The following is a 25,897-nucleotide window of genomic DNA, read 5'->3' as shown; positions in this document are numbered from 1 at the left end:
CGGTGGCGGGGCCGTACGCGCTGCTGAGCAGCTGTGATGGCGGCTTCGCGGCGGAGGAGCTCGTCAGGCGTGAGTGGGCGGCGGGGGGTCGCGCTCGCTCCGTGCCCTCGCGGGGCTTCCCCGTAAGGCTTTAAGCGGGAGGTGGGAGGCGCGGGTCGGCTGGCGTTGCGTGTTGTGCGCCGGTAACGTCCCCGGTACCGGCAGGAGGGAAAACGGGAGCAGGGAAGGTCCTGAGTGCCTCGCTGCAGCCTTTTGTGCTTCGGTACGGAGCTCCGCCCTGCGCTCCTGGGACACGGCTTCCTTTCTTACAGCTTGAGAAAATAAAATCTGATGGAGAAAAGTTGAAAGTTCAGCTAGTGCTAAAACGAGAGAGGTTCCAGGAAGAAGCTGTTTGGATCTCGGTGGTTTTGCTGTGATGGCTTTTTAGGGAACTGTGACAAATCGCTCGATGTGCGTGGTAAGATGGGTGGTTCAGCTGCTTCAGCATGAGGTGCCATCCAGAGACCCGGAGCTGTGGGCACAGGTGAACCTCGTGAGGTTCATCAAATTCAAACACGAGGTTTTGCACCTGGGTTGTGGCAACCCCCAGCCTCAGTATAACTGGGGGATGAACAGAGCACAGCCCTGCCAAAGAGGGCTTGGCAGTACTGGTGGGTGGCAGCTGGGTGTGAGCCAGCAGCGTGCCCTCACTGCCCAAAAAGCCAACTGTGCTCTGGGCTGCCTCACAAACAGCACGGCCAGCAGTCAGGGAGGTGGTCCTGTCCCTCTGCGCTGTGAGGTCTCACTTGGAGCTCTGCGTCCGAATGTGGACTCCTCGGAACAGGTGAGATATGGACCCGTTGGAGCACATCTAGAGAAGGGCCACAGAAATGATCTGAGGGATTGAACACCTCCTTATGAGGACAGGCTGAGAGCTGGGGCTGTGCAGCACAGAGAAGGGAAGGCACCGGGGGGACCTGGCAGCATTCTCTCAATAAGCTGAGCTAGGTGTAGGTGTCCCTGTTCTTTGGACTAGTTGGACTAAGAGACCTTTAAGGGTCTCAAACAACTTGTTCACTCCATCTCATTAAGCCACGCTTGCAAACAAGAGCAGCAACTTAAGTGTCTACAGTCAGAGATTACTCTGTCAAAGTAGCTAGGCTGATATTATTTAAGAATTCCATACTTTTTGTAAAATTTTATTCTCGATTGCTTGTTTGTAAGGAAGGTGTAAGGAAAGTGACAAGAACTGCTCACAGTTCCTATAGGCTTCCTTTATTTCTTGTAGTGAAATTAAGTAGGTGAGAAAGGAAGGTAAGCCAAAAGCCTGATGGAAATACCATCTGCTCTGAGAAAGTCTAAAAGCTTAACTTCCATCAGGTTTTATCTTTTTTCCAAGTAGTACTCATTTAGGAATGCCTGAGCTTGCACCATTTTCTGGTTTTAAAACAGTCTCATGAATCCTCTTTGCAGCCTCTTGTTGAGTTGCTTTAAAAAAGACGTTCTTAATGTATCTGAAAAAAAGCGTAGTGGAAAGAAACAATGTGAAGAATCTAAAATGCCTGCTTTGTGTAGCAGGTGTTTCAGAGCCAGGAACATGAGCAAACAGCAAAACTTGTAAGGACGTGTAGATGAGGATCAGGTGGCAGTGGCTGGCTGCAGTTGATTGAAGGCTGTTGGTGAGTTGGGACAAAATGCTGCTGCAGATCTCAGCACCTGTGCTGTTACAGCATGCAACCAGAAACAGCAGCTTAAAGGCATTGCTTGGTAGTGGCTTAGCTTGGTGCTAAGGGCAGGAACCTTACATTAACGCCTCTGAGGCAATGTGATCTTTGATACGTAATAGTTATGTTTAAATATGCTCTTGAATACTGTATTGCACGGTAAGGTCTGTGTATTGGCTGTGGGTTCGGAATCTATAGTACAAAACAAGGAATTTACCTCTTATCACTGCTCTCACCACCGTGTTCTTGGATTTCCCTGTACTCGCTGTGGGCAGACCTGTTTTATACATACGGAGCAGCTGCTTGGAGGCTTCTCTGCTAGGAGTCAGCAAAACCTGCAATCTGCTGCTGCTTCCCAGTCTAATTACAAGGCTCTTCACAGTGTGCATATTTGAGTTCTCTTTAGTTTGTAGGAGCATTTCTTATGTTGTGTTCCACCAGGTGGCTCTCAAGGCACAGAATGGGAGTGATGTGGTGCTGGCACACCACATCCAGCTGGCAGGATGGGGAGCACTTGGCCATAGCAAAAAACTGAACTGTGCTCCTGCATGCGTTCAATCCAAAGCAAGCTAAGAAGAGTGATCAGTACTTAAATCTCTTTGGCAAAGGATGAAAAGAAAAATTGCAGTGATTCTGAAAAGAAAAACTAATCCAGGGGCCTTAAGCACAAAATATTAAAAGTACTTAATGTCAGTTGATTATTAGAGCATGGGGAACACTGCAGCTAGATGGGAGATGATCTGTGTCTGGTTCTTTGTCTCAACTTTTCAGGAAGGTTGTTTCTTATCTCTCATGGTCCTTTTGAAAAAGGAGTTGATAAGTTGGGTTTTGCAGTTCTGCATTGTCCTATTCCTTGTAAACTAAACCACTGCTCAGAAGACAAAGTCTGTATGCAAGCCCACGAAATGAGAGATGTGAGTCCGGAGCCTGGAGTGACTCACCCTGCCCAGGGAAGCACCTGCTGCTCCAAAGAGCTTTAAAGCACAAGCATGGGACACAGCTGTGCTCTGCCTTAATTAGTAGTCTTCAGTTACTGAAGAGATGGTGGGAGTCTCTCAATAAGTAATTTTGGTAAAATGTCCAGCATTAGTTGTTCAAGATCCTCTACAAAATGCTCAGCTTTAGATCGTGGCTTTAATGATGCTAAGCCACGTTCTTCTGTAGTGCAAACTTTTCCATGCATGTTTTTAGTTCCTTACTACTGATGCATTTGGAGTCTGCCTGCATTCCTGTTGTCTGAGGAAGCTGTTTGTGCTCCGTGGAGGAGTGAGGTGATGGGGAAGCCCCATGGGCCTGCCTGCACTGCTGTCTGTGACTGAGGTGGTTTTCCAGACCCTTTGGATGGCAAAACGCTGATGCTTACAATGGCTAGAAAGCCTGAAATGAAAAAAGAGTAACTCAGCTGAGATAAGTTTGACAAGCCACCTCCCTTTGCCATATTTGTTTTCTGGAAGTTTATTCTGTATCCAAATAAAACATAATGGAGCTTGTTCTGATGAATGTTCTCTAAAATTAGATAGGAAACTATTCTGGCTGGATTTGCTTTTTTCCATTGAAACACAAGCTGTGTTGGGAAGAAACTCCTGGAATCCCAACGTGGCAAATATCATTTTAGGATTCATTCCAATGTGAATTGTGTCCCTGTGAACTCAGCCTGGGCTGCAAGGTGTAGGATTTTGCAGCCTGCAAAGCCCCCACAGTAACGGGTCTGTGCCTGCAGAAGGAGAGGAGAAACCCCCCAACACCCAGCCTGCAATTACCTTCCTGCCACAAGCCATCAGGCAGTGCTGCACTAATTGGTTCAGCCCCATGTACTGTCCCAGCCCCACAGAACTGGATGGAGTCCCTGCAGGGAGCTCCTGCACCCTCTGAGCTCAGCGTGCACCATCCATTTTTACTGGGAGAGAGATGTCCCAGGGGTTGGCAGAATCCCCTTGGGTACAGGACAGAACCAGAGGCACAAAGGGGTGGAAGAAGAGTGCTTCCCATGCAGGAGCAGCAGCACGTGATGGGAAGTGGGACACATCCTAGTTCTTCAAGCTGTGCTTTGAGGCCTAAGTTTGTCTACAAGCCCTTTTACAAGAAAAAAATCACAAAATTGATATAGAAGTTCTTTCACACCAGTTTTTGATCTCTTTTGGAAAACATTCTCTTTTTGTACTCTTACTTTTGAACACACCCTTTGCCCAAGTTTTACTGCTGGTTTTCCAAGTGTCAGCAATTCCCATGGCAACAAACGTGCTTGTGCCTGAGGTATCAGCAGGAAGGACTGCTACAGCTAGGATCCTTCATTCTCTTACTGAAATAAGCAGATCAGAGTAAGCAAGTCCTTTTTTTTTTTTTTGCTAACCCACTGCTCTTCAGCTGAGTTGAGCAGGAGCTGCCTCCTTTGCCCTTGATACCCATTGGCAATGAACTACTGGCATAGCAGCAGTGGGCACATTGTGGTAAACAGAGTTGTATCTACTGATACCAAACTAAATTATGCAGAGGATGGCACTTAATTAGCTGGTGTTTCATAGCAGAAACTTGACAAAATGCTTCTGTTGTACTAGGGCATGCACATGAAGTCCATGCACTTGGTAAGCTGCCATGCCATCCCATGCCACTGAGCTGCTGTGTGCTGCTTAAGAGTGAATAAGGAAGTTGCAGAACAGCAAAATTCTGTCAAGATTACTGGCTTTCATTAGCTGTTTTGAAAGTCTCTTCTGTATTTATCAGTGAACGTAAGTTTGCATGCTTGTGCTCTAGAAATACAAAGTTCAGAGCCAAGACCTGTTTGGTGTTAACTCAGCAGTGTTGTCCCTGGCCCCCAGATGCTGTGGCTGCCTTGTCCAAGAATCAAATGCTGTTTGCAGACTAGTTACTCCAAAAATTTGTCATCCAAATAAAAAAAAAAGCTGAACTTCCTTACACTAGAAAGAAGTTAATGGGTCAACTTGGGTTTTTCCTGTAAGAAACCTGGACAGGTTTCCTCCAAGATTTATCATACCAGGATCACATTTCCCCTCAGATTCCCCACTTCGTGCTCCTCCCTGCCACAAATCCACCTGGTTTAGAGCTCTCCTTTGTGCTGCCCTGTGTGCCAGAGCTCAGGCACTGCTTAGCCTGCCCAGGCTTGGCAGTTAGCTGCCAAAATAATAATAATAATAAACCAACAGTACTGAATCTGTGGCAACCCTGGCAGTGAGCTTTCCTGCCTTTGGCTATTAAGACACAGATCATTTCAGTTCAGACTATTTGGGGAGCAATTCCTGCATCTTCAGGAATTGTCTCAGTACCTTTAAGTTGTAACCCTTAAAATCTTTGAAAACATTTGTGTTTTTTTTTTTTTAAAACTCCTCTGCTCCCAGCTGACTCAAGTGATTATATGATTTACTTCTAAAGATATCCATGACTGTTTATCTGGAACAAGATGTTCTGCCCTTTCCAGCAAGGTACAGCTGGGTTGCTCTGCTGCTACCTATAATTCAGCTCCACCAGGTGGCCGTCACACTATGAGAGTGTTCTGCAAAGGTTGCTGCCAGCACACGAGGGGCAGGCAGTGCAGAGATTGCATTATCCAAGCACTGCCCTGGATTTTAATTGTTGAACTCCTACCTGGAATTTAATGGGCATTACAACTGAATTCCAGTAACTCGCTTTCTTTTCTCATTAGTTACCTTGAGATTCTGGTCACAGTCAAACAGCTTTTTACATCTGAATGAACGTGCAAGGTTTGCTGGAATGAAGTGTAGTTATTTGCTCCATCCATCCTGCTTATGGGCTAGCACTTTAGAAAATGTTCCAGGGGAAAAAAAAAAAAACAACAACAACAAAACACCTTGCTTTCAAGAGAGCTTCTGTACCATATTTTTTTCTGAAAGCTAGAATTCATCTAAGACTCATAAACAATAGAATAAAATAAGAAATTGAGTTTAATTTTTTTTATGAAAACAACTTATTTTGTTGCAACAGGTGAAGATGCCTCTGTATCGGCATTGTACCAAGCTTTTCCAGTTGAATTATCTCAATGCTGGTTTATATCATTTATCTCATTCAATTTCTTTTATGCAGGCATCACAGGAAGAGAGGACCTCAGTGTGGGTGCTACTACGACCGGAGGAGTGAGCTTTTACCCCTGGACAATAGATAATAAGTATTACTCTGCAGATATTCACCTCTGCGTGGTGCCAAACACAGCTCTGGTTACAGGAGCCATCGCCGAATCTGTGCAGGCGTTTGTGGTGTACTTCGACAGCTCCACAGTAAGATCTGTGCACTGTGTTGCTTTATCTGTATGGTATGGTTGCCTTATTGTGATAACTACAGTTAGTATTCTCTCGATCTTGTGACCTCCATTCCTTTTGTTCTAATAATGGTCAGTAGATCAGAGGTCAGTTATTCCCACTAAGAGTGGCAGCAGGAACGTTTCCTTCCCTTCTGCTGTTTGACTCCAGCTGGAAACAAGGCTTTTCAGGATGTAAATAGGCCACTAAGTTAAGGCAGTCCTCCTCCAGCCTATGACCTCCAGCTTTACTCTTAACCAATGATAGTTCAGAAAGGCTGCTTGAAAACAGCCAAGAACAAGGAAGCCAATTCTAAGTCTCAGTGCTGTCACTGAGTTACCTGACCTTGTTTCTGCAAGGCTGGTGGCAGTGAAAACAGTGCTTTAGCAAAAGCCTGAAAGATTGAAACGAAAACCAATCTAAATAAGGAGTGGTTTTAACTACAGATGGGAGAGGATGCATGCCACGCATTCTGCAAAGTGCCAAGTTACCTTAGGTATCTATCTCACATTAAACCAGAGCAGAATGTAGTTCATTGGCTGCCACAACATCAACTTGAGCGTGGAAGCTGGAATAGCTGAACATTAACCCTGAGAGCTGCTAACAGTGAAATAGTAGTGATTGACATGAAGCAAAAGTCTTTCCTAATGTAAATTAAGGTTGTGATGAACATTAAACGTGAAGGGGAGGTGCTAGGAAATAGGCTTAATTCACCTTTAAAGTAAATCAAGAATCAGAAGGTTGCTTTCTATAATCAGTTTCCTTATTTTATTGGAGTACAATTAATGATTAAAAACAAATGTAAGAAATGAAGTATTTGAGGATGTATTACAGAGAACTTATTTTTCTCTTGTAGAAATCTGGGCTCGATAGTGTCTCTGAATGGCTTCCCCTGACAGAAGACTGGCTACCAGAAGTCATGATCCTGGTCTGTAACAGGGTATCTGAACATGGTATGTTACCTTGAGGTCCAAAACTGACTTCGGATCAGTGAGCTTGCAGCACCATCATTTCTTAAAATGTCTGAGTGAGAATGGACTTCATATTTGATTGAGAAAAGCTAGGTTGAGCTCACAGCTAAAAAGTCTTAAGCTAGAAATAATTAAAACTGAATCAGAATTTTACAGGCTTGCTTAAAATGAACTTTGCACATCTCATTCCTTGTATACCAGCGTGCAGTGCAGTGTAACTTCACAAGGCAGTCTGTCACTTCCATGGAAGTACCTACTGCAGAGCCATTTGATTGTATCATATTTTTAAAAAAAATTAGAGTTCAATTTGAGGCTTTTGGAATCCAATTGGAAGTGGTTGGAGAACCCAAACATCTGCTACACATTTCCTCCTTCCCATTCTCCACACAATCCAGAACAAGCAAACAACTTGAGGGAATAAGATTGAGCTGGAAGTTCAATGGCTGATATTAATCTCAGCCATGCATGCTTAGGAGACATTTTGTTTCCCAATTTTAGGTGTTAACAGACAGAAAGCTCAAGAATGGTGCATCAAGCATGGCTTCGAACTGGTGGAACTGAGTCCTGAGGAACTACCAGATGAAGATGGTAGGATTGCTACTTGTTTTAATTTCTATAATAAAAAGACACCAAAGTATCTTCAAGATGTTTGCAAGGGGCATTGTATTGTTTCTGTGCTACATGGTAACAGCATGGAACGCTCCCAGCTGGTGAGGCTCACTCTCAGCTGTGTAAGGTCAGGAGGAAAAGGTGGTTATTTCCTCTAAGACATTCCACTGGTCTCCTCCCAAATACAGCTGCTGTTTATGTGGCACCTACGTAAATATATCAGATCCCTTCTCAGACACTAATCCTAGGACTGTATTGATACATAAAAAGCATTTGTGCTCCATTTTAAAATCAGTCTCAAAACAAGAACCACATAGATGTCCAAGGGCAGGGAAATTCTTTGTCTTTTTGAATAACACTTAAACTACTGCACATACCAAGAATAGACATTCAGTGACATGATGGGCTGAGAAGGGTTTGAGTACTGAAACATTTTAGAATTGCATTCACTGTTACACAGGAAGTAAGCCAGTTTCAAAATCACTTGCCTGGCCACGTAATTACAACTTGAAAAAACCCATAAAACAGAGTCAGAAGTGTGATGTTCTGCTCTTGAAAAGTGACTGTGCACTTCCTGACAGCCTTATCAGCATCGGCCTTATCTCATCTCAGTGATACACAAGTGTTTACATCTCATTTACAGCTCTGCAGTGGTAAGATAACCGATTCCATTTCCAGACAGGAGTGGAATAATCCACTCACATTTTCTCCATTTCAAGTTCAACAAGATCACGGCTATTTCAGTCTAACATGTTTTGAAAGGAAACATTAATAACATTAAGTTACTTTCCTGCTGAATAATTGTTGTAGAGAACAAGCTATTTACGGCTGAAGTAATAAATAATGGGAATAACAACTCAGGAAGTTGATCTTTGGATTACTAAGATACATTCTCTATCCTGGACTTTAATAGTAGTAGTTGGTTCACCGTGACTCATGCATCAGAGGAAATACATTGTACTGAGTAACATATTTACCCTGTAAACATGCTGTATGAATGACTGAAGATAAAACAGATGTAGTAAACATTGAGCCAATATCTGTGTAGGAATTAAGGCATTAATGGCAGCTCACTGCAAATGAACAGGAGCTCTTGCTATGACTACACTATCGTTTGTGTACCGAGGACAGGAACTCTTAGCTGAGACTCTCGATAATGACCAATATAAAACTAAACAGCACTATCATAGAGGACAGTATTTGATCTAAGGGGTTAGATAGCTTAAAATTAATATCTAGAGGCAGTTTCAGTTCCTACACCTGTCCCTGAGTCACCCTAGACAAGTTTGATTTTTAAGCAATCACATTTTCCTCTCCAAAGGGCATTTCTTCCTAATTGCTTTGTGAGACTTGCACAAACATGGGAAACTGACTAAGCTGAGGAAATGGGAAAGCTGACTTTATGTAAAACAGTGTCAGATCTATTCACTGAGTAAGCTGGAGTCCAAATAATGCCTTCCCCAGTCTTTGAAGTCACCATAAATTTGCAGGATTACTGGAACACTTTTAATTAGGTGTTATGAAGATAGCTTTAGTACAATCATTGTCTTTTTTATGAAGCAGTGCCCCTTTTCCAATGGTTATCTGAAGTTCTTTACTTTCTGAAGGAAGGAAAAGTAACTCTAGCATCTGTTCATGATATACAGCATTCTGAAAGATCTTGGGGGTAAAAGAGTTCTTTTGGCAGTGGCTTAAAGTCATTTATTATTATTTAAATTCCTTGTGTTATTTATCAGTATAGGTCCAATGCTAAATACTTAAAGCCCTACTTAGAATCTAGATCTTTCTACAAAAGGATGAGTGCTCACACTTTATAAAAAGCCTGGGCCTAGAGGTGTGGCATCAGTCGAAATTTGTTTGGCCTTTCATGAAGAAATACCTCCTTCCTAATCAGAGAAGTCATTTACTTCCATTCCTGTCAGATAGGACGGACGTTCACAGTCTCACTTCACCTTGTTCTCAAGCACGTAATGGTTTTTGGTCTTACTCTTAGTAGTCAAATGTCTTCCTATTTTTATTTAGATGACTTCCCGGAATCCACAGGAGTGAAACGAATTGTGCAGGCCTTGAATGCCAACGTTTGGTCAAATGTGGTCATGAAGAATGGTATGTAATACACAATCCTTCCTGCATGAATTCTGAAGGCTCTGAACCCTAGAGGGCTCAATATTTTTAGCAGGACTTAAAATGAAGCAGCTACAATGGCACCACGTCAGTACACAGGAAACTAGAGTGCTCTTCCCACATTTACATGAACAGGAGGCTGCTCAGTTACCACTTCTATTGTCCCTTTGTACACAGAGAAACTCAGATGCAGTGGTTAAGATGTAATCCCATTTCAGTATTTGTGTCCTCTAGATTTGCTCTCAAATGTCTGATGAAGGATTTAAATACATGAAGTGCACTGCAGGAAGGTCTGTTTTCCCCACAGAAAACCCTACTGCAATAAACTGCAGAACTCTTTGAAAATAGCACAAAAGCCAGACAGCCTGACTTCCTATTGTAAGGCAGGGCCACAGTTTTGGAAAAGTCACTTAAGGTTTAGATGTATTAGGAAAGGAAATGCTGTGGCTAGCCCAGATTTAACATAAGCATAGATACTTCTATTTTCTTGAAAGCTTTCTATTACCTCTCTAATTATACAATCTGTTGCAGGAAATGTAGGAAGATCAAACTCTTTTGCAGTGCTTGGCCTTATACTTTTTCTTTCAAACTCATCTCACTACCACCCTTCTGAGGTCTACCTGCTCCCCTTGGGTACAGTTTTCCACTGTTGTGGTTTCTTCCTTCCTATATCTTTCAACAGCGTAATGATTTTGAGAGGTTTTCATTAGTTCCTATAACTGCAAGAAGGTTACTGGGATTCAGGGCAACTAAGAGCTACTAAACTTGGGCCTTCTGAGTATTTCTCATTCTATATCAAAATGAGGCTAAGATTGGTTGCAGTTTAATCTAACTGTTGTAGAGAGGTATTCATTTGAGATGGCATGAATTTAGTCTAGCTAGTACAAGAATGGTTTTCTTCATGTTTGACAGATGTCACATTATAGAAGAACAGAATTTAGTCACACGTTGAGGGAAATTCCTGCACATCAGTGGTGCGTTCTGTAAAGGCCTGTGAAAATCCAGAGTTTTTATCTCCACTGCACAGAAAACACACAGTGCTGATATATGGCACTACAAACCCCTCAGGAAGTGAGCTAAATTTGGAAGCTGTTGCAACTAATCTGTGATTTCAAAGGGAAATGATTGAGCTCATTTTTGCTTAAAATAAAACTTTTTACAACCTGTAATATATCTTTTGTTTTCAGCTTCCTCCTGATCCTGGAAGCTGGCCACTATGTAAATAAGAGCTCAACTTTTCTGCTGAGTTACCTCTAACTGCTCTCTATTTAGAATCATGCTTCACCCTAAATTTTTTAATACAAAATGTAAGACATTTTTAGTAGCAAAGGTTTGTTAGCATTGTTGAACGCCACCATCCAGAAGGCCAACCTTACAGCATTGCCTTGCTTGAGATGCTTATATGAGACTTCAAATTAATAGACTGAAGTGACTTCTTTAAACTATGAGCATTAAAGCCATATTGTTTTAAAGCAGGCTACCCTAAACCTGCACACAGTTTCCCCCAAAGTTGTGAAGTTGTGTGTGCAGAGGCTGCACGCTTATTAAGAAAGGTCTTGACCTTCTCAGGGTTTCTTTACCCATTAAGTATGTTCTTGCTTATACTGATTCATAAGGTATTAAATACAATTAACTGTAAACACTTTCGCATCATGTCATAAGTAGTACATACTTGGTGGGGACAAAAAGCAGCATGATCTTTACTAAAAGAAAAACCAACAGTCTTACCTGAAAGGCTCTGAAGACAGTTTGCTTTTTGGTGGGTATGCAGTCATCAGTTCTCCAGTTCTTGGAGCTCTCTTCAACCTCAGAATAAGGTCACTTTCTTGTGCAGAAGAACATAGATATCTCTTCAATTCACAGCTCTCCCACTCCTAAAACCCAAAAGCTAGCATACTATTCTGTCCTTAGTTGTCCCTACAAGAGGAAGCCTGGTTGACTACAGTGAAAGAAACAGAAACAACTTACTGTCTTCTGAGAGGGGTTGCTTGGCTGCTTTCCTGCTTAAATATGTGCTGCAGTGATCCCAAGTGAAGTTAGTTACCCAGGGAGGGGCCAGTCATTAGCCTGGTTTCCTTTACAAAGAATTAGCCTGGTTTAGTGGGACCATGTGAACTTAATTGTTTAAACAATTCTGGAGTTTCAACCTTTTAATTCTGTTTTTTTGTATGAAAGTCATGGTAGCTTCAGACAGGCTATGGAAGAATGTTAGATAAGGACAGTGGAAAACATCTTGCTGCAAAAGAAGTGATGTGGATTTCCAAGCCCTGCTCAGAGCACAGCTTAATGGGGCTCTGCCATATTGATGACACCTGTGACCCCACATAGCCTGCATCAGAATGGAGCCATCCATTATTACAATAATTTGAGTGAGATCATTTTTGGCTTTGATTCTGTAAGAACGCTCTGTAAGACGTCACCCACTTCCTGAATTGTACCCAGAAGTTGAAATAACTTCTACATCCATTAAAAAAAGTTTATAGGAAGGTTTCTTTCAAGGGCGTGACTGGAACCAAGAGCTGTGCCTGCCTCCTCCCTAACCACGGATCCAGAAACCAACAGCTGCTCTTTGCAGATCCTTTGTAGATGCTGGTATTTTTCAATTAGACAACGTTTTGTAGTTACACAGGCTGAGGTTACCTGTGGCAGTGGTGGGGATGGACTGCAGTCACTTATCGGTGTGGGATGAGCTCAAATCGTAGATGTGAACGGGGTACACGATCAGGTCACCAGATCCGCCCCTCTGCCAATGTGGGAATGTTCTCTCCCAAGCACATTCTGGGCTGCAGAGGCCAATCTGACTTCAGATGACTCAGAAATTGGCTGAAGATCGATCCTTACTTTTTCCTATAAGACAACTCTTTGCTCAACTTGCTGAAACTTTGGGAAGCTGCTTTGTTTAGGGTTGCAGATCCCAACCTTTTATCACTCAATTGCCTGTTAATAGAGCTGGCAGACTTACAGGCTTTCATATTTCTTGCAACTGAACATTTTAAGGCGATTCATTCGGCTAGACTGATTCACTTCTCCCCAAACCTCTGGCAAGTGATCTGTAAGGGCAGTAAAACTGTACAGCACAGCGCCAATTGAAACAAATACCTGCAGGGGGGAGGGGGACGGGGGGGAGAGGAGGACTGGCACAGGACACGTGTTAGCCAAAGTGCACAGCGTAGATTATTGAGCAGGAAATGAGGTCTCAGTAATTCTCCAACTGAGATGTGTTTACACGTATTCTCGACAGCTGATGGCTTCAGTTACACATTCGGCTCTTTAAGATTTTGTATAAATGGCAAGAAAATTTGGCCCGTGTCTAAAAATTACATCATCCCAACATTTGAATCTAGAGCTTAGTCATTACTGTAATATTAATTCAGAACACATTAAAAAAAAAGTAACATTAATCTTTCTTCTGGCACAGGTCATTGTTTCCTGGCTGTTTGCAGTGCAATAACTTGACGCTGTTTCTTTTTAGTTGACTAAAATGCTGATATTTTCAGAACAATCTCCTGAGCCCCGACGTAACTGCAGATATTTGCTGTTTGGGGCAAAGCCAGAAGAAAACACAGCTTAGCAAAACCCACGAACAGCACTTATTGCATGTACACCTATTGCACCTCCACCTATTGCACATCCATTTTTGTTCAAAGGTAACATTCTAAAAATAGAGTTTAATTTAGAAATGCTGTGCTGTATTGGTGTGTCGTCCCTAAGACATTGCCTGTGTCGGTTGCAGCTGTTTGCTAAAGCGTTCCATCTTCTGTCACACTAACAGCTGTTTTGTTTCCAGACAGGACCCAGGGCTTTGGCCTTCTCAGTACGTTAGCAGGTGCAAACTGTAGCATTGGGTCAGAAGAGAACCAAGATACAGAAGTAAACAGTAATTCCTATTTCTTGTTCTTTGCTCATTCTGTGTCCCACGTGGCTCTCTTCTGTGTCACACTTGGTGTAGTGGTGGAGGGGGGTCTTTCATCCTTTTCTCCTCTCTCGAAGGCTGCTGCACAAGCTGTCGGAATGGGTTTTCAGGGAAGTCTCTGATGGCTGAAAAAAATTCATTGTTGTTCTTGAAAGCTGTCCTGAGAGCTGTCCTAGGAGCTGCCACCTCACAGCTGGGGGCTCCCTGTCCTTCAGGACATCCCCCATGTTGATGGGATGTCTGGCGGTGTGGTTTCCTGTTCAAATCCAAGAACAGTGTCTTGTGCAAAAAATATCACTTGTGAGTTTTGTTAAAAAAGTAAATAAACCTATCCTAGCAGACAGCTGTGTATGGCATTGCAGAAGTGCCTTTTCCTCATACACATGGTGCAGGGTTTGCAGTAACAGTTTATGATAAAAAGTAAGATTTTAATGTTAAAAAAAGGAAGCACTTGATCTGCTGCTGATGCTTTGCAGGGTGCATCACTGGATACTGTTAATATCTTTTTGTTTCCTGACAGTCCAATCCAGCAGCAGCAGACAAGGAACCCCACTTAGACAACAGAGAGGATGCAGCTAGCACAAACGACCCACAGATGGACAGCGTCGTAGGTAAGCTTGTTCTCTGCTTGGCAGACATGCTGGAGCAGGCACCTCAGGCTGGAACAGGCCCTGAAAGCCACTGGCTTTCTCTCAGCGAAAAGGCAGAGCCAGGAGAGGCCAATTGTGTAGCATCAAGGGTTCTCTGAGAGTAAACGGGCCCAACTTTAGAAAGGATAGGGCCCTGCAGGTAAGGTCTGCCAGCAGTGCTGCCAGTTGGAAAGGTTCAGGTCTGCTTTTCTGAAGTTTCCTCGCTGGTGTATTGTTTATATTCTGAAACACATTTAGAAGAACAAAGCTTTAAGCTTTGTGGGTGAGAGAAAAATCATTACAGTGTGACTTCTCACAGCCTCATTCAGCAGGGTGAGTGCTGGCAGCTGTGGGTGTTCTAAACTTGAGGGCTTTAGATAATTGCAGCATGCCAAGAGGTGGGATTTCATGTCACAGGTTGTGTGGGGAGGTCGTCCAAAGGTTGGATGTTGTTATTTGGGATCTAAATAGTGTTATTACTCTTTAATTGAGTCCAGGGTTGTTCCTAAACAGATGATTTTATAATAAGCAAGAAGTCCTAAGGTAGCTAAAAATGAACTTAAATGAACACAAAAGACATTATTGCAATGTAATGTAACAAAATTCATTACCACTGTAATGGTACCATAAGTTGTCTATCTGAACCATCAGTAAATTAAATGGGAGGGCAATAGGTTGAGAAAGTACTGTTTTTGACCAGAAGTTTGCCACTAAGGCTGTTATGCCTGCTGGCAACAGAGTAATTTACCTGAACCAAATCTGTATGCATTTGTTTTAGATCCTGTGTTAGATACAGATATTCAAGAGCTGGCCAGCCTGACCACCAGAGACGGCGACCTGGAGAACTTTGAAAGGCTGTTTTCAAAGTTGAAAGAAATGAAAGGTACTGAGCTGTATCACCCATTTGTATTGCTCAAAGACCTGCAACCAGCGCGGCTGTTGGGAAATTCTATGTGATTCTCTGAAGTTTGTATGAATTCTTCTGCCTGAGGTTCTGTACAGGTAGCTGATCTTTTCACTAACTTGGCCTTCATCTTAATAATGCTCTTGAAAGAAGTAGATGCAGCTCAGCTGATTGCTGTCGTGTTGCTTTAGTCCACCATGGATTATTAACATTACAGTTTTCTATATACAAACCTATAACCGGACTTCTTTTTTTTTTTAAGCTCGACAACAGTGTGCCAATCTTGCAGCTTTAAAGGCACAAACGTTTGAAATGAAGTTCACTGTGCTCAGAAGTACTGGCTTTCTGTGGGAGTTACAATAGCACTTAGTAAATAAGCTTCCTTTTTATGATCCTAAGCAAGTTTCTTGTTAGTCCCCTGAAAACAGCTGCAGGAGGTTCTCTGTCTCCCTTCGTGCTCCTGAGTCATGTTCAACCTAAGTCATGTTCTCTTCCACAGAAAAAGCTGCAACGTTGCCCCATGAACAAAGAAAACTGCATGCAGAAAAGGTGAGGTTTTGAAATCAGCATCAAAATTATTAAAAATATGTTTTTTCTTTCTGAGCTCAGTTCCCTCTCTTGTAGTGTGGTTCACATCTTAAGGACAGTGAGAACAAACTGTGCAGTCCTGAGAAGACTGACTGAGATCTCCCCTAGAACTGAATAAAAACCCCAGAATCCAGAACTCCAGAGGAGGCTTTGCCTTCCAGAATTTCTGAAATGAAGATCCTGCGATCACTGGGGTGTAAGCCAGCTCTCACTGAAGTCAGTAGAAAAGCTTTGATCTCAAGGAAGATTTAATTATGATTTAATTAGCCCAAGTTTTCAGTCACTTATGCCTCCAACAAATTCTAGAAGTGTCTGAATTATTGCACCACGGTGTGACTGCAATTTATGAACGTCAGAGAGGATTATCGTGGAGGCCAGGAAGATTGCTAGGCTTAGCTGCAGCTCAGTTTCATTATTCACATGGTGAATGCTTTGGTCAATTATTTTTTGCATTCTTTTTTCTCCTATTAGGTGGCCAAAGCGTTCTGGATGGCAATCGGAGGAGACAGAGATGAAATTGAAGGTCTCTCCTCGGACGAAGAAAACTGAGGTCTTCTGTAGCTGTAAGCAACAGAGTGATCCTGAGAGTGATCTTTTCCTGCAGTGAGTGTTAATTGCAGAAAGCCCCATTTAGCTTTAGTTGCTCTCTTTGGTTAAAGGATTCACCATATCGTTGTAATGAGTAACAACACATCCACAACACCTTATGGTTAGAGTGGTTTTGTCTGACTGTTTGTTCTCCCTCAGAGAGTTTTGGATGACAACGTATGCATTTAGAGGAAATAATAGGTTACTTTACATTTTTCAAATTAACATTTTTATAGTTTCCTCTTTTGAGTTTAAACAAACAATTTTACTACCAGTTATCTTTCTACATATGGCTGTTGGTTGTTAAACAACTACTTAATTCTAAACTCAACATGTAAATGTAGGTCTGTTTGATGTTTTTGTGTAGCTTTATAGCTGACTTACAAAACAAACCAGATTTCTGTGAGGCATGAAGAGAAACTTGGTGTGCTGTACCCTATTTGAGATGCTGCGCCAGGGCTGCAGGGTTAATCCTGCTGAGTGCCAGAGCTATTAAAAATGGCCCATAGGCTTTGATTTCTGTTTGTGTTTGTAAGCATGTGGTCCTTCCCTAAGAACTCCGGAGCTGTGCCACGTTCCCCAGGTTTCCATGAGAAAGGAGATTAGGGATTAAATGCAAGACAGACTTCTGCTGCTGTTCCAGGCATGAATTTCCCCGCTCACACCTTCTGCAGTGCAGTGCCTCCAACAAGGAGAACACACAGACCTTCATGTGGTCAATTCTGACCTAAACATTGCATTTCAAACCTCCCCCGGTCACCCGGTGCATTTACTGCAACTTCTGCTCCTGTATGTTAATTGGAACATACCAGAGAACAAGTCTCAAATGGCTGCTTTGTGGTACCAAGGGTTAGAAAAATTCCTTCCTCCTCAGCATTAGGGTACTGTCATCTTCACACAGTCACAGGGTTTCTGGAGAACGAAGGCATGCACAGCACTGGAGCAGGAAGGCATGGTTCGGGGAGGAGAGATGAGAAGAGGTAAATTCCATCCCTCCTGCTGTGCCGCAGCCACCTGTCAGCTCCCTGCTGCAGCACCGCCCCTGTGGCTGTGTGAAGGGGGACGTGTTCTCCCCAGGAGTGTTTCCTTCCCGCTCTGGAAACAGGCAGTGTGAAACAGCCTTACTTTGAAGTTAACTTTTCTCATGTCTGCTCTTTCAGATCAGTAAATTTAGTGAGACTTAGGCAGTGGCTTCCCATAAAATATCTGACAGCTTTATACTCCAAAGGCACTTTCACAGTGGTTCTTGACATTCACTGCCTGTTCTTTTAAGATGAGGCAGAGCTAAAACAACAGGCTTCTTTGAATACTGTAAATGGTTCCTGGGTAAAAACTGAGGCATTTTCCATTCTAAGAAACAGAACTGATGTGAGTAGTTTGAATTGCATTTCTCACATAAAGACGGAGCAGGAGCTCCACCACAGCAAAAGACATTTTAAAGAAGCAACATTGCTCTTGCAGGGGCACTCATACAGGCACTGAAGGGAACACACAGCAGGGCTGCTCCTTCTGCCCGGAGCAGCACACAGCAGCACCCAGCCCTTGCTGTGACTCTGCCCTCTCCTCCCATTCGCTCCTGTTTTTTTTTCCTCTTCTCTCAACACAGGGAGCTGCAGTAAGGAAGCGAAGGTTGTTTCTTCCAAGTAGGGAATGGTTTTCTGTTTGCTTCTTCGTAGGTGGGGGTGGTTGTTTTTTTTCCCCTATTTGTTGTGCAATAGAGATGCATGGCAGAAGTGCAGAGTAAATTAATTGAAGGCAGTGAAGAACATAATGCACTTGGATACTTTATAAAAACAACTTTTATACCTGTGTTATACATGTGATAGTTTATTTAAGCTGAATAGAATGATAGAAGTTTAGATTCTTCTCCTATTCACGGGGTAGGAGCAGATAAACTGCCTTACCCCAGCAGTCAGGTACCCACAGACTGGGTGCACCCAGCCTGCCACACACATGTGATAGACAGCAATGAGAAAAAGTGTGTGAAAGCACAGAGCTCGTGTGGACAGCACAAACAGGAGGTAAGCAGAGCAGTGGTGCAGTGGTGGGGAGGTATCCATATTGCTGCTAAGACTGGAGAAAATTTGTACACATTTTCATGCAGATCTTACTGACATACTGCAATGTAAATGTGACTTGTTAGCAGGTACATTCCATGCTTCAAGAAAGCATTACTCATCAAGGTAGGAAGTGGGGCTGAGAGATACTGGAAAACAGTTTTAATGATCCTTAAAGATTATTTGTATTGCATTTTTCAATCCAAGTTTACTTTGCTGGTGGCTTAGGTGTTTTTTATTTCCTGGAGAGCCTTCTTTTTGGCTGCATCATTTCTTTACACAATAGCTGTTATTAAAATGAATAAAAGGGGCATTGGTGGAATTGCAAACCTGAAAGTTGTGGTCTTAGTTTCTCTTTGTGTTCTGCAGCGTTGTTTAGCAACAAAAGAATTCCTACCTTGGCTTTACATCCCTGTGTCTCTGTAGGATGCTCCCACACAGCAGTGAGGCCCTGCTGGATGAGCCAGGCTGCTCACCTCCATGCAGTGTTGATACTTGGTTGCTGTTTTTTTTAGCTTTTGAGATTTTGAGGTTTCATATATTATCAAACTTTTATTTTGCTTCAGTTTCCCGATATCAGTGCAAACGAGAAGTCTTTGATTCTGAAATCCGTGATACATTCAGGTGACAGCAGAACTCACGGCTCAGCGCTGCTTTACTACCTCGCATTTTGGCAACCCTCATATAAAACCTGGACAAAACCCTTTTATTACCACATTGTTGGAAAACAGAGTGGAAAAAGTATTCTCGTAAATCCTCTGTTAGGAAAAACAACAAAAAAAATACTGAATTTCAGTGAAACCCAAGGAGGAACGTTAGGAGTTCACAGACTTAGATCATAGCGTGCCTTGGCTCCATTAGTGATGCTATTTGGAGAATGCCCTCTCTGAGGCCAGCTGAATGCCAGCACACAGAGCCTTTGTTGCCAGCACAGCACGTGGCATTACTACCTGCCTTCTGCTGGAATTAGTGCACAGCACAGACACTGCTGGGTGCAGCTGTGGTAATAAGAGCAGCAGCCATATCCATGACAGCCCACAGCTGAGCAGGGGGATGTGAAGGACTCTGCCACAGGTACAGCTCAGCTGCTGTTTCAGTTCTGACTACAGCAATTGCTAAAGGTGCTGTCCTTGAGTGGCAGGGAGAGAACACAGACCTCTAACAGCAAGGGGAACAGCCAAAAATATGTCTTGGGAGATGAAGGTAGGAAGGCTTTTCATGTAGGAGCACAATGGAGCCATGCAGCAGCCTATCCAAGGAGGAAAGTGGTGGAATCTGTCCTTTGAAATCTTTTTCAGGATTTATCTGGACAAAATCCCAGCTGACTTCACCTCGTGCTGCAGCAGGCCTGGGCCAAACAAGAGGCTGACCCAGCCTCCAGCACAGCTCCAGGCTGGCACTCCAAGCAAAGAGTGGACACGTAGCTACGTCTGACTGCTCCAGCAATTCAGCCATTGATCCTTTCAGCCACGTTGTTCTGCTTCTACTCACCTTCAAAACCCATCAGTTAAAAGAATTGATTGCATTTTTTAAGAGATGCTACTTCTGGCTTCAAATTCATTAACACACTGCCCAAAGTACGATGACCTTACCTGTAACAGATCTTACATGCCTTGCTGGAAGTGCTGTGTACCTGCAGGCTCTGCTGGTGCTGTAGTACCTGTGATTGGAAAACTCCAAATGCTTTCAGTTTGTGTCCTTAAAATTCATTTTACAATATCAGTGTTTGCTCACGAGCCTCGGTTTTCAAATCAAAGTTTATTAAAATGTCAAAAATAGAACTTACAGTTTCACATATGAAATAAGAGGCATACATAGTACAGGCCTGTAGTAACAAAATAGGCGAATAATGCTCAACAAGCTAAAGCATGTAGGTGACACCACCGCTCGTTAACGTACATCTCAGGTTAAGAAAACCTAAACACTACTGCATACATGCTCATACATATCTATCAGAGGGGAACAGTTCCATCAAGAGTGAGGGAAGTAGGCTGCCTCCATTGGGAGAGGACCAGATGCACCTCAGCAGCAGTGGTGCGGACTCCTCGGATCCACTGGAGGAAACATGAGGATGAACCAAAGCAGTTACAGAACGGTATGTTGTTTTCTTTTTGAAGCCTCATAAATCTGAAGACTGAAGAACACAACTGAAAGGGCCCACCTGGGAACCTGACTCGTTGCTAAAAATTAAAACAACAGCTCAGGTACAGACTCCTGCTGGAGATGTCCTCGTTTTGCTTTCTTTGCCAGCGCTTGTTGCTCAGCTCTGAGATGCTTCTCTTGTTCTCACGTCAGTAACTGCCTGAGCAGCAGCCACCAGAAGGGGTCACAGGAAAGATTTAACACTCAGAATACTGGATTGCCCTTTCTGTTAAAAGTTACGCATTTGATTCATCTGAATATTCAAGAAAGACAACATAAATACAAGCATGTACATAATAAAAAACATATACGGAATTTCTTAACCATATCGCTCCATCAGCTATGATATAGCAACTAATTATTTCTCCTCCTAGCTTCCAGCTTATTTGTGATATCCCACCCCTTCTACCTATCCGGTGCCCTGGAGAACTAGGAAGGTTCACAGATGCTTTGTGACAGGGCTGAAGTCCCTCACTGTGCTGTTCTTCTCGCTCCCTGTGCTTTTTCTCCTTAGCAGGCAGCACGAGTTGTGGATGCTAACACCTGCTCCTCAAGCTGGAGTCCTGAATATTCTTCAACCTGTAAAGTTGTACACGGTTCAAAGTGTGCCATCCTGTAGGGGAGGGGAAGCAGAGTTGCTTCCCACTGTTTGACAGGCCACCTCCAGCCGTTCTGTACTGGAGCTTTCAGGAAATCGGATGAATCAGATTTCTCCATCTTTGTGCATACGTGTGCTGATTCTAGCTAGTGCACCAAACGGATAGCACTGGATTACTTCTAAGACAAGCTTAACACAAACTACACACTGCAATTCAGTTCAGTACATTAGTAACTAAAAAAAAGCCCTCCACAGTCACATAAAACCACAGGGCCATCAGTGTCATCTGCCAGCAGTCAGCCCCTTGTGTACAGCTACACTAATCAAAGAGTCAAAGCTCCTGCTAGTGACTCTGCTAGTAAGGAGAACGCATGAAATGCTGGTGAAACAAGCCAAGGCTACCATCAGCGAGGAGTGCCATCTCACTAGGGCAGGCTGCTGGCATACACCCATGCTACATATCAAAGCTACGTTCAGAAAGTTTTAGAAAAGAATGGAAAAGCAGCACTAAGCCACGTGTACCTGGTGGCACCAATGGCACCACGCAGCCCCATCCCTTCCGTGCTGGGATCCAGAGCTCATCTCAGCTCGCTTTCACCCATCCAACTCACTGCTGCTGTGTGAGAGAGGGATCACAGCCCTTCCTCGCCTGCTGCATGGCACAGGGCTTCCCATTTGGCTTTGTAAGGTCACATTGGAAGCCATAAGGCTTTTATGCATTAGTGAGGAGGCGAACAAAGGGGAGGAGAGGACATTACTCCTTTAAAGAAGATAATCTCTCTGTTTTATCTAATTGCATCACTAGACCAGCTTCATGCTTTCCACTGGAAGTCATTTAGTTAAGGGATGATGAGGTGGGATTAACCAAAGTTTTTACGCATCATCCAAATCCTGTTTCTAAAGAGGCATCTATTAACAGCAGTCAGCAACTCGCTGTCCTTCAGCAAATGAAACACACAGAGGGAATCCAGGTCCATTTCTTAGTTTGGCTGAGGCAATTCCATGCAGACCCTGTACAAAAGCAGGGTTTAGTCCAGCTCGTGCCCCAGGTCGGGCTGGGTCCTGCACACACCAGGGGAATGAGCTGCATGACACCTGAATTTAAGGTGCCGTTTTGGTAGCTGGTGCACAAGACACAACAGAGCCCAGCTTTTTGATGATCATGTAGATAAAGAGGCTAACGTGACTTAAAGGGACTTGAGTAGGAAACCTGGGGACAATTTTACAGAGCAGATTCTCTCCTCTCATTAAAACAGGAAGTCAAATATTTCCACAGAAGTCTGAATAAATTACTGCTTGCAACTGTTAGAAAGCTGTACCTGAAAGCACATGCTTCATCAGCCCACGACGACAGACATCCCTAGCTAAGCAGCTCAAAAACACTACTTTATACAGATGCTCTCATTGCACAAGTCCATGCAATCAGAGATTTAACTAAAAACAGACACACAGCAAAAACAAAAAGTAAAAAAAAGTCCTAGAAAACCTCCAGTGCTATGATACAAGCTGTGCTGCACAGGGAAAGCTCACCCGAAATCCTGCCATCTGTACCACAGCTCATCCTCTGGGTTCAGAAACAAAACTCTCCTCTGGAGCATCCCTTTGTCTGCCTGGTGAAGCAGACCTCTGCTCTGCGTCCACCTCGGGTGCTGCTGATGCCTCGGGTCCAAGCCAAGCGGTGGGGCTGAGGGACAGAGTGGATGAGCACATCCAAAGAGCCTCCCTGCAGCCAGGCGGGCACGTGGCTGATCCTGGGAAGTGTTTGAAAGGCATCACAGGGCACGGAGTCCGGGGCTGCTCGTGTTCGTGTCTGGGAGCACAAAGCTCTGCAGGACTGAAGCCTTCACACAAACCACTCAGTGTCCATCGCAGCCTGTCCTTCCCAGAGCCACACGTTGTGTAGATGGGGAAAAAATAAAATTCCGTAAGAAATTCTGATTATCATTTTCTCCCCTCCCCCTTCTAATATTTTGGCACAGATGTGTGTGGTATTCAACACAGATGTAAAGAAGCAAATAACCAGATAGCACTGACAAAGTTCTGAGACTTATTTGGCAAACTGGAACCATAAAAACAAGTGCTAAGGGGTTGGTTTTTTCCAGTTGTGGAAGTTGTTTGCCACGACAGTTGCTGCAGGGAAAAAATACTGAACAGTCTGGAGCATGTATATTTAAAATGAACATTTTATAACATGTTAATACACTCTCTCCATTTCTCCAGGTGAGAACACATCTCAGAGGATTTTCATTAGATGAAATAAGTTTTTAAACCACGTTTTGTTGGTGCATCTGAGATGTCCTGGTTCCGGCACAGTCACATGTGACTGTGGGATAACCTACAGAATTGGGTTTTCTGCAAATGGCAGCAGGAGCCATCTCCAGAGCAGACCTGGGCACGGAGTTCACGAAGCCCCTACGACTTAAGAAGTGGCAGATACCAATCAACACAATGAGAAAATAGAATACAAACTTTCTTTAGTTAATGCACAGTAATGAAGGCTTAATTTATCCAGCAAGAGCTTCTCACATTCCCAGTGTCTGTTCGTGAGCAGCTCTAGTCACAAGTTGCTGCAGCAGTGTCAGAAAGAGCCGTGACTTTGGCCTCTGCTTCATGTAAATCCAGATTGAGACAAGCAGGGCACAGTGGCAGCTCGGGCACAAAGCAAGGCGCTGCCTCTCGGTGAGCTGTGCAGCATGGAAATCTGTTCCTTTCAGGAGCAATACTGGACAATCAGTCCTCGCATGTGCTTTTCATGCTTTCTTTTCCACCTACTGCTGCAATCCCAGGAAGAACGGGCATACATCAGGTGGATGGAGACAGCAATGCATGAGCGAGAGTCATCCCAAAGACCCATGGAGTCTGTCAGAGATGCTGGGGCTGCGTGGGGCGGATGGGATGAGCCATGGCTGGAGGCACAGCACTGGCTTCTCTCTGCTGAAACAAAGTCATCTTTTATCATGATAAACTTCAGCTTCATTCTGACTGCGAGGGCCCACAGCCTTGTAACCAAAGTGCTAACAGTTTCAGTGGAAGTGGCTTCAATGGGTCTTTAAGTTTAAAAAAAAGAAAAAATGAAACAAAACCAAGAAAAGCCACCATTTTAACAGATTTGTTTCTCCTTATCACTTCAGTAACTGGGAATCTCTTCTCTATGTGTTTTGCTAAGGGTTCAGCCAATTCCATTCTCCAGTCTTTGCTCCCCCGCCCGCCCCCAGGAGGTGCTTCCTTAGGAGACGCTGGAACAGCGGATGCTCGGGGAGCCCATCTGTGTGAGGACCTTGTCCAGCCACTGCAGAGGGCCGTTGAGGTGCAGCTCGATCCAGCAGGGAGTGCTGGTCACCGTCTGCCGCCTGCGAGGAAAAGGGGTCGGGGAGAGAGGGAAAAAACAGAGCGTTTAAATGGGACATGCAAAACTTTACAAATCTAAGAAGGTTTTACAGCTACCGAAGCATTCTTTCCTGCTTAGACAACAGTCCTGCACATGGGGCCAAAGGAATGTCTCTCTCCTCTCTAACACGCTTCTGGCCGATGCTGCCAACTTCCTGAAACCCCCATCTTTTCCCTTTACATCCCCTGTCATCCCAGAGGGAAACTCACAACATCATCTATTTGCTACTGAGACTTTCTGGAAGAAGGTGCTTATCTAAGCAATGCTCTCCAGTTTTATCCTGCAGACCTTGTCTCTCCTAATTAGTTAGCAACCAAAGTATGCTAGATTTCTGTGCATGAGGCCAGGAGGTTCTCTTCACCCCATCTTTGGGTTTTGGCCAGATGTAGAGGTGACCAGAAGTGATCCCCACTCTCCCTGTGCTGGAGGTATGGACCCAATTCTACAGCCACACAGAGGGCAGAAAAACAGAAGTATGGCATTAACTGATGTGTTTTCAAAACCTCAGGAGCTGCTGGCAGTGGGTGGAGAACAGCAGGGGTCAGACTGCCTGCAGGGTCGCTGCTCCCCGCACTTCGCTTCCCATTGCCCCCAGCATCAGCTGCCCTGTTATTCCCCAGGGCCAAAGCCCACAGAGTCCCTCCAGACAGCAGGGCAAGGCAGCAAGGGGAGGACAGGGAGGGATGTGGGACCACGGCACAGGGCAGGGACTCTGCCCAGGGACAACAGGATTCTCATTTCAGGCAGAGAGGCAGGGACAGCTGCTGTGGAGGAGGAGGATTACGATGAGAGAGAAAAATAGCCTGGAAACAGCCTTGGTTTACACCCTCGTTTCCCACAGAAGCTGTCCTTGGAATCTGCTTGTGAGAGGGAGACCAAAGTCTGTGGGCCCAGGCAGAAATCGCTGCCGCAATGGAGACTGTGCCCTCTGGGGCTGCCCAGCACTCCCAGCACCATCCCTGTCCCTTGGCAGCAGGACAGGGGCGCAGGGCTCTGCGTACGGCTCCGCAAGGCTTTGGTGAGGGCTGGAGTGCGTCCCAGCGATGCACTGCGTCCCTTGTCCTTGAACTGAAAAAGGAAGCAGCTCCCAAAGGCACCGCACCCATTCCCGAGCAGGGCTGGCAGGGATGCAGAGCCCCAGAGTGGGTGTGTGGGCAGGGCTCAGAGCTGATGGGAGTGTGGGCAGTGCAGTGCATCCTGGTGAGTGCTGGCACTGCGGGCATCCTGCAGGCTGCTTGGGCAGGGGGATGCAGTGAAGCAGACAGACCTCCAAGGCCCCACAAAATCCAGTCTCCCTTAACACAGAGCATTCCCATTTGCTGCCTACAACTAGATCAACACTGAGCAGTCCAAGTACTGACCAGCAACAACGTGCAGAAACCCAGTGCCCTCCTGGCACACCTCACTGCCTTCCC

The 25,897-nt window shown here is 44.4% G+C and overlaps 2 protein-coding genes across 4 annotated transcripts in view; one reads left to right on the top strand and one right to left on the bottom strand.

The window, feature by feature from the left end:
• The first annotated feature begins 123 nt into the window (after positions 1–123).
• Positions 124–20,135, top strand: AAGAB (alpha and gamma adaptin binding protein). Of its 3 annotated transcripts, XM_010717601.3 has the most exons (11): positions 166–262; positions 5,760–5,950; positions 6,828–6,924; positions 7,441–7,530; positions 9,574–9,657; positions 13,463–13,545; positions 14,109–14,199; positions 14,996–15,100; positions 15,621–15,670; positions 16,181–16,272; positions 19,653–20,135. In XM_010717601.3, the coding sequence occupies exons 3-10, from the start codon at positions 6,891–6,893 to the stop codon at positions 16,256–16,258; spliced, it is 615 nt and encodes a 204-aa protein (XP_010715903.1). In that variant the 5' UTR covers positions 166–262; positions 5,760–5,950; positions 6,828–6,890; the 3' UTR covers positions 16,259–16,272; positions 19,653–20,135. The 3 variants fall into 3 exon arrangements, with proteins under 3 accessions (XP_031411217.1, XP_010715903.1, XP_031411216.1); XM_031555357.1 differs by lacking the exons at positions 166–262; positions 19,653–20,135 and adding an exon at positions 124–141 and having other exon boundaries at positions 16,181–18,690; XM_031555356.1 differs by lacking the exons at positions 166–262; positions 19,653–20,135 and adding an exon at positions 653–823 and having other exon boundaries at positions 16,181–18,690.
• The window catches only part of SMAD3 (SMAD family member 3), a 65,021-nt gene continuing 59,219 nt past the window's right edge, over positions 20,096–25,897 (bottom strand). Inside the window, exon 9 of the mRNA XM_010717600.2 lies at positions 20,096–24,444. Within this exon, the coding sequence (XP_010715902.1) occupies positions 24,321–24,444 (124 nt within the window). The 3' untranslated portion in view covers positions 20,096–24,320. The remainder of the gene's footprint in view (positions 24,445–25,897) is intronic.

The sequence above is a fragment of the Meleagris gallopavo genome, chromosome 12 (assembly GCF_000146605.3).
Source record: "Meleagris gallopavo isolate NT-WF06-2002-E0010 breed Aviagen turkey brand Nicholas breeding stock chromosome 12, Turkey_5.1, whole genome shotgun sequence".
Taxonomy (NCBI): Eukaryota; Metazoa; Chordata; class Aves; order Galliformes; family Phasianidae; genus Meleagris; species Meleagris gallopavo.
This window is presented reverse-complemented; position numbering and strand designations above follow the sequence as displayed.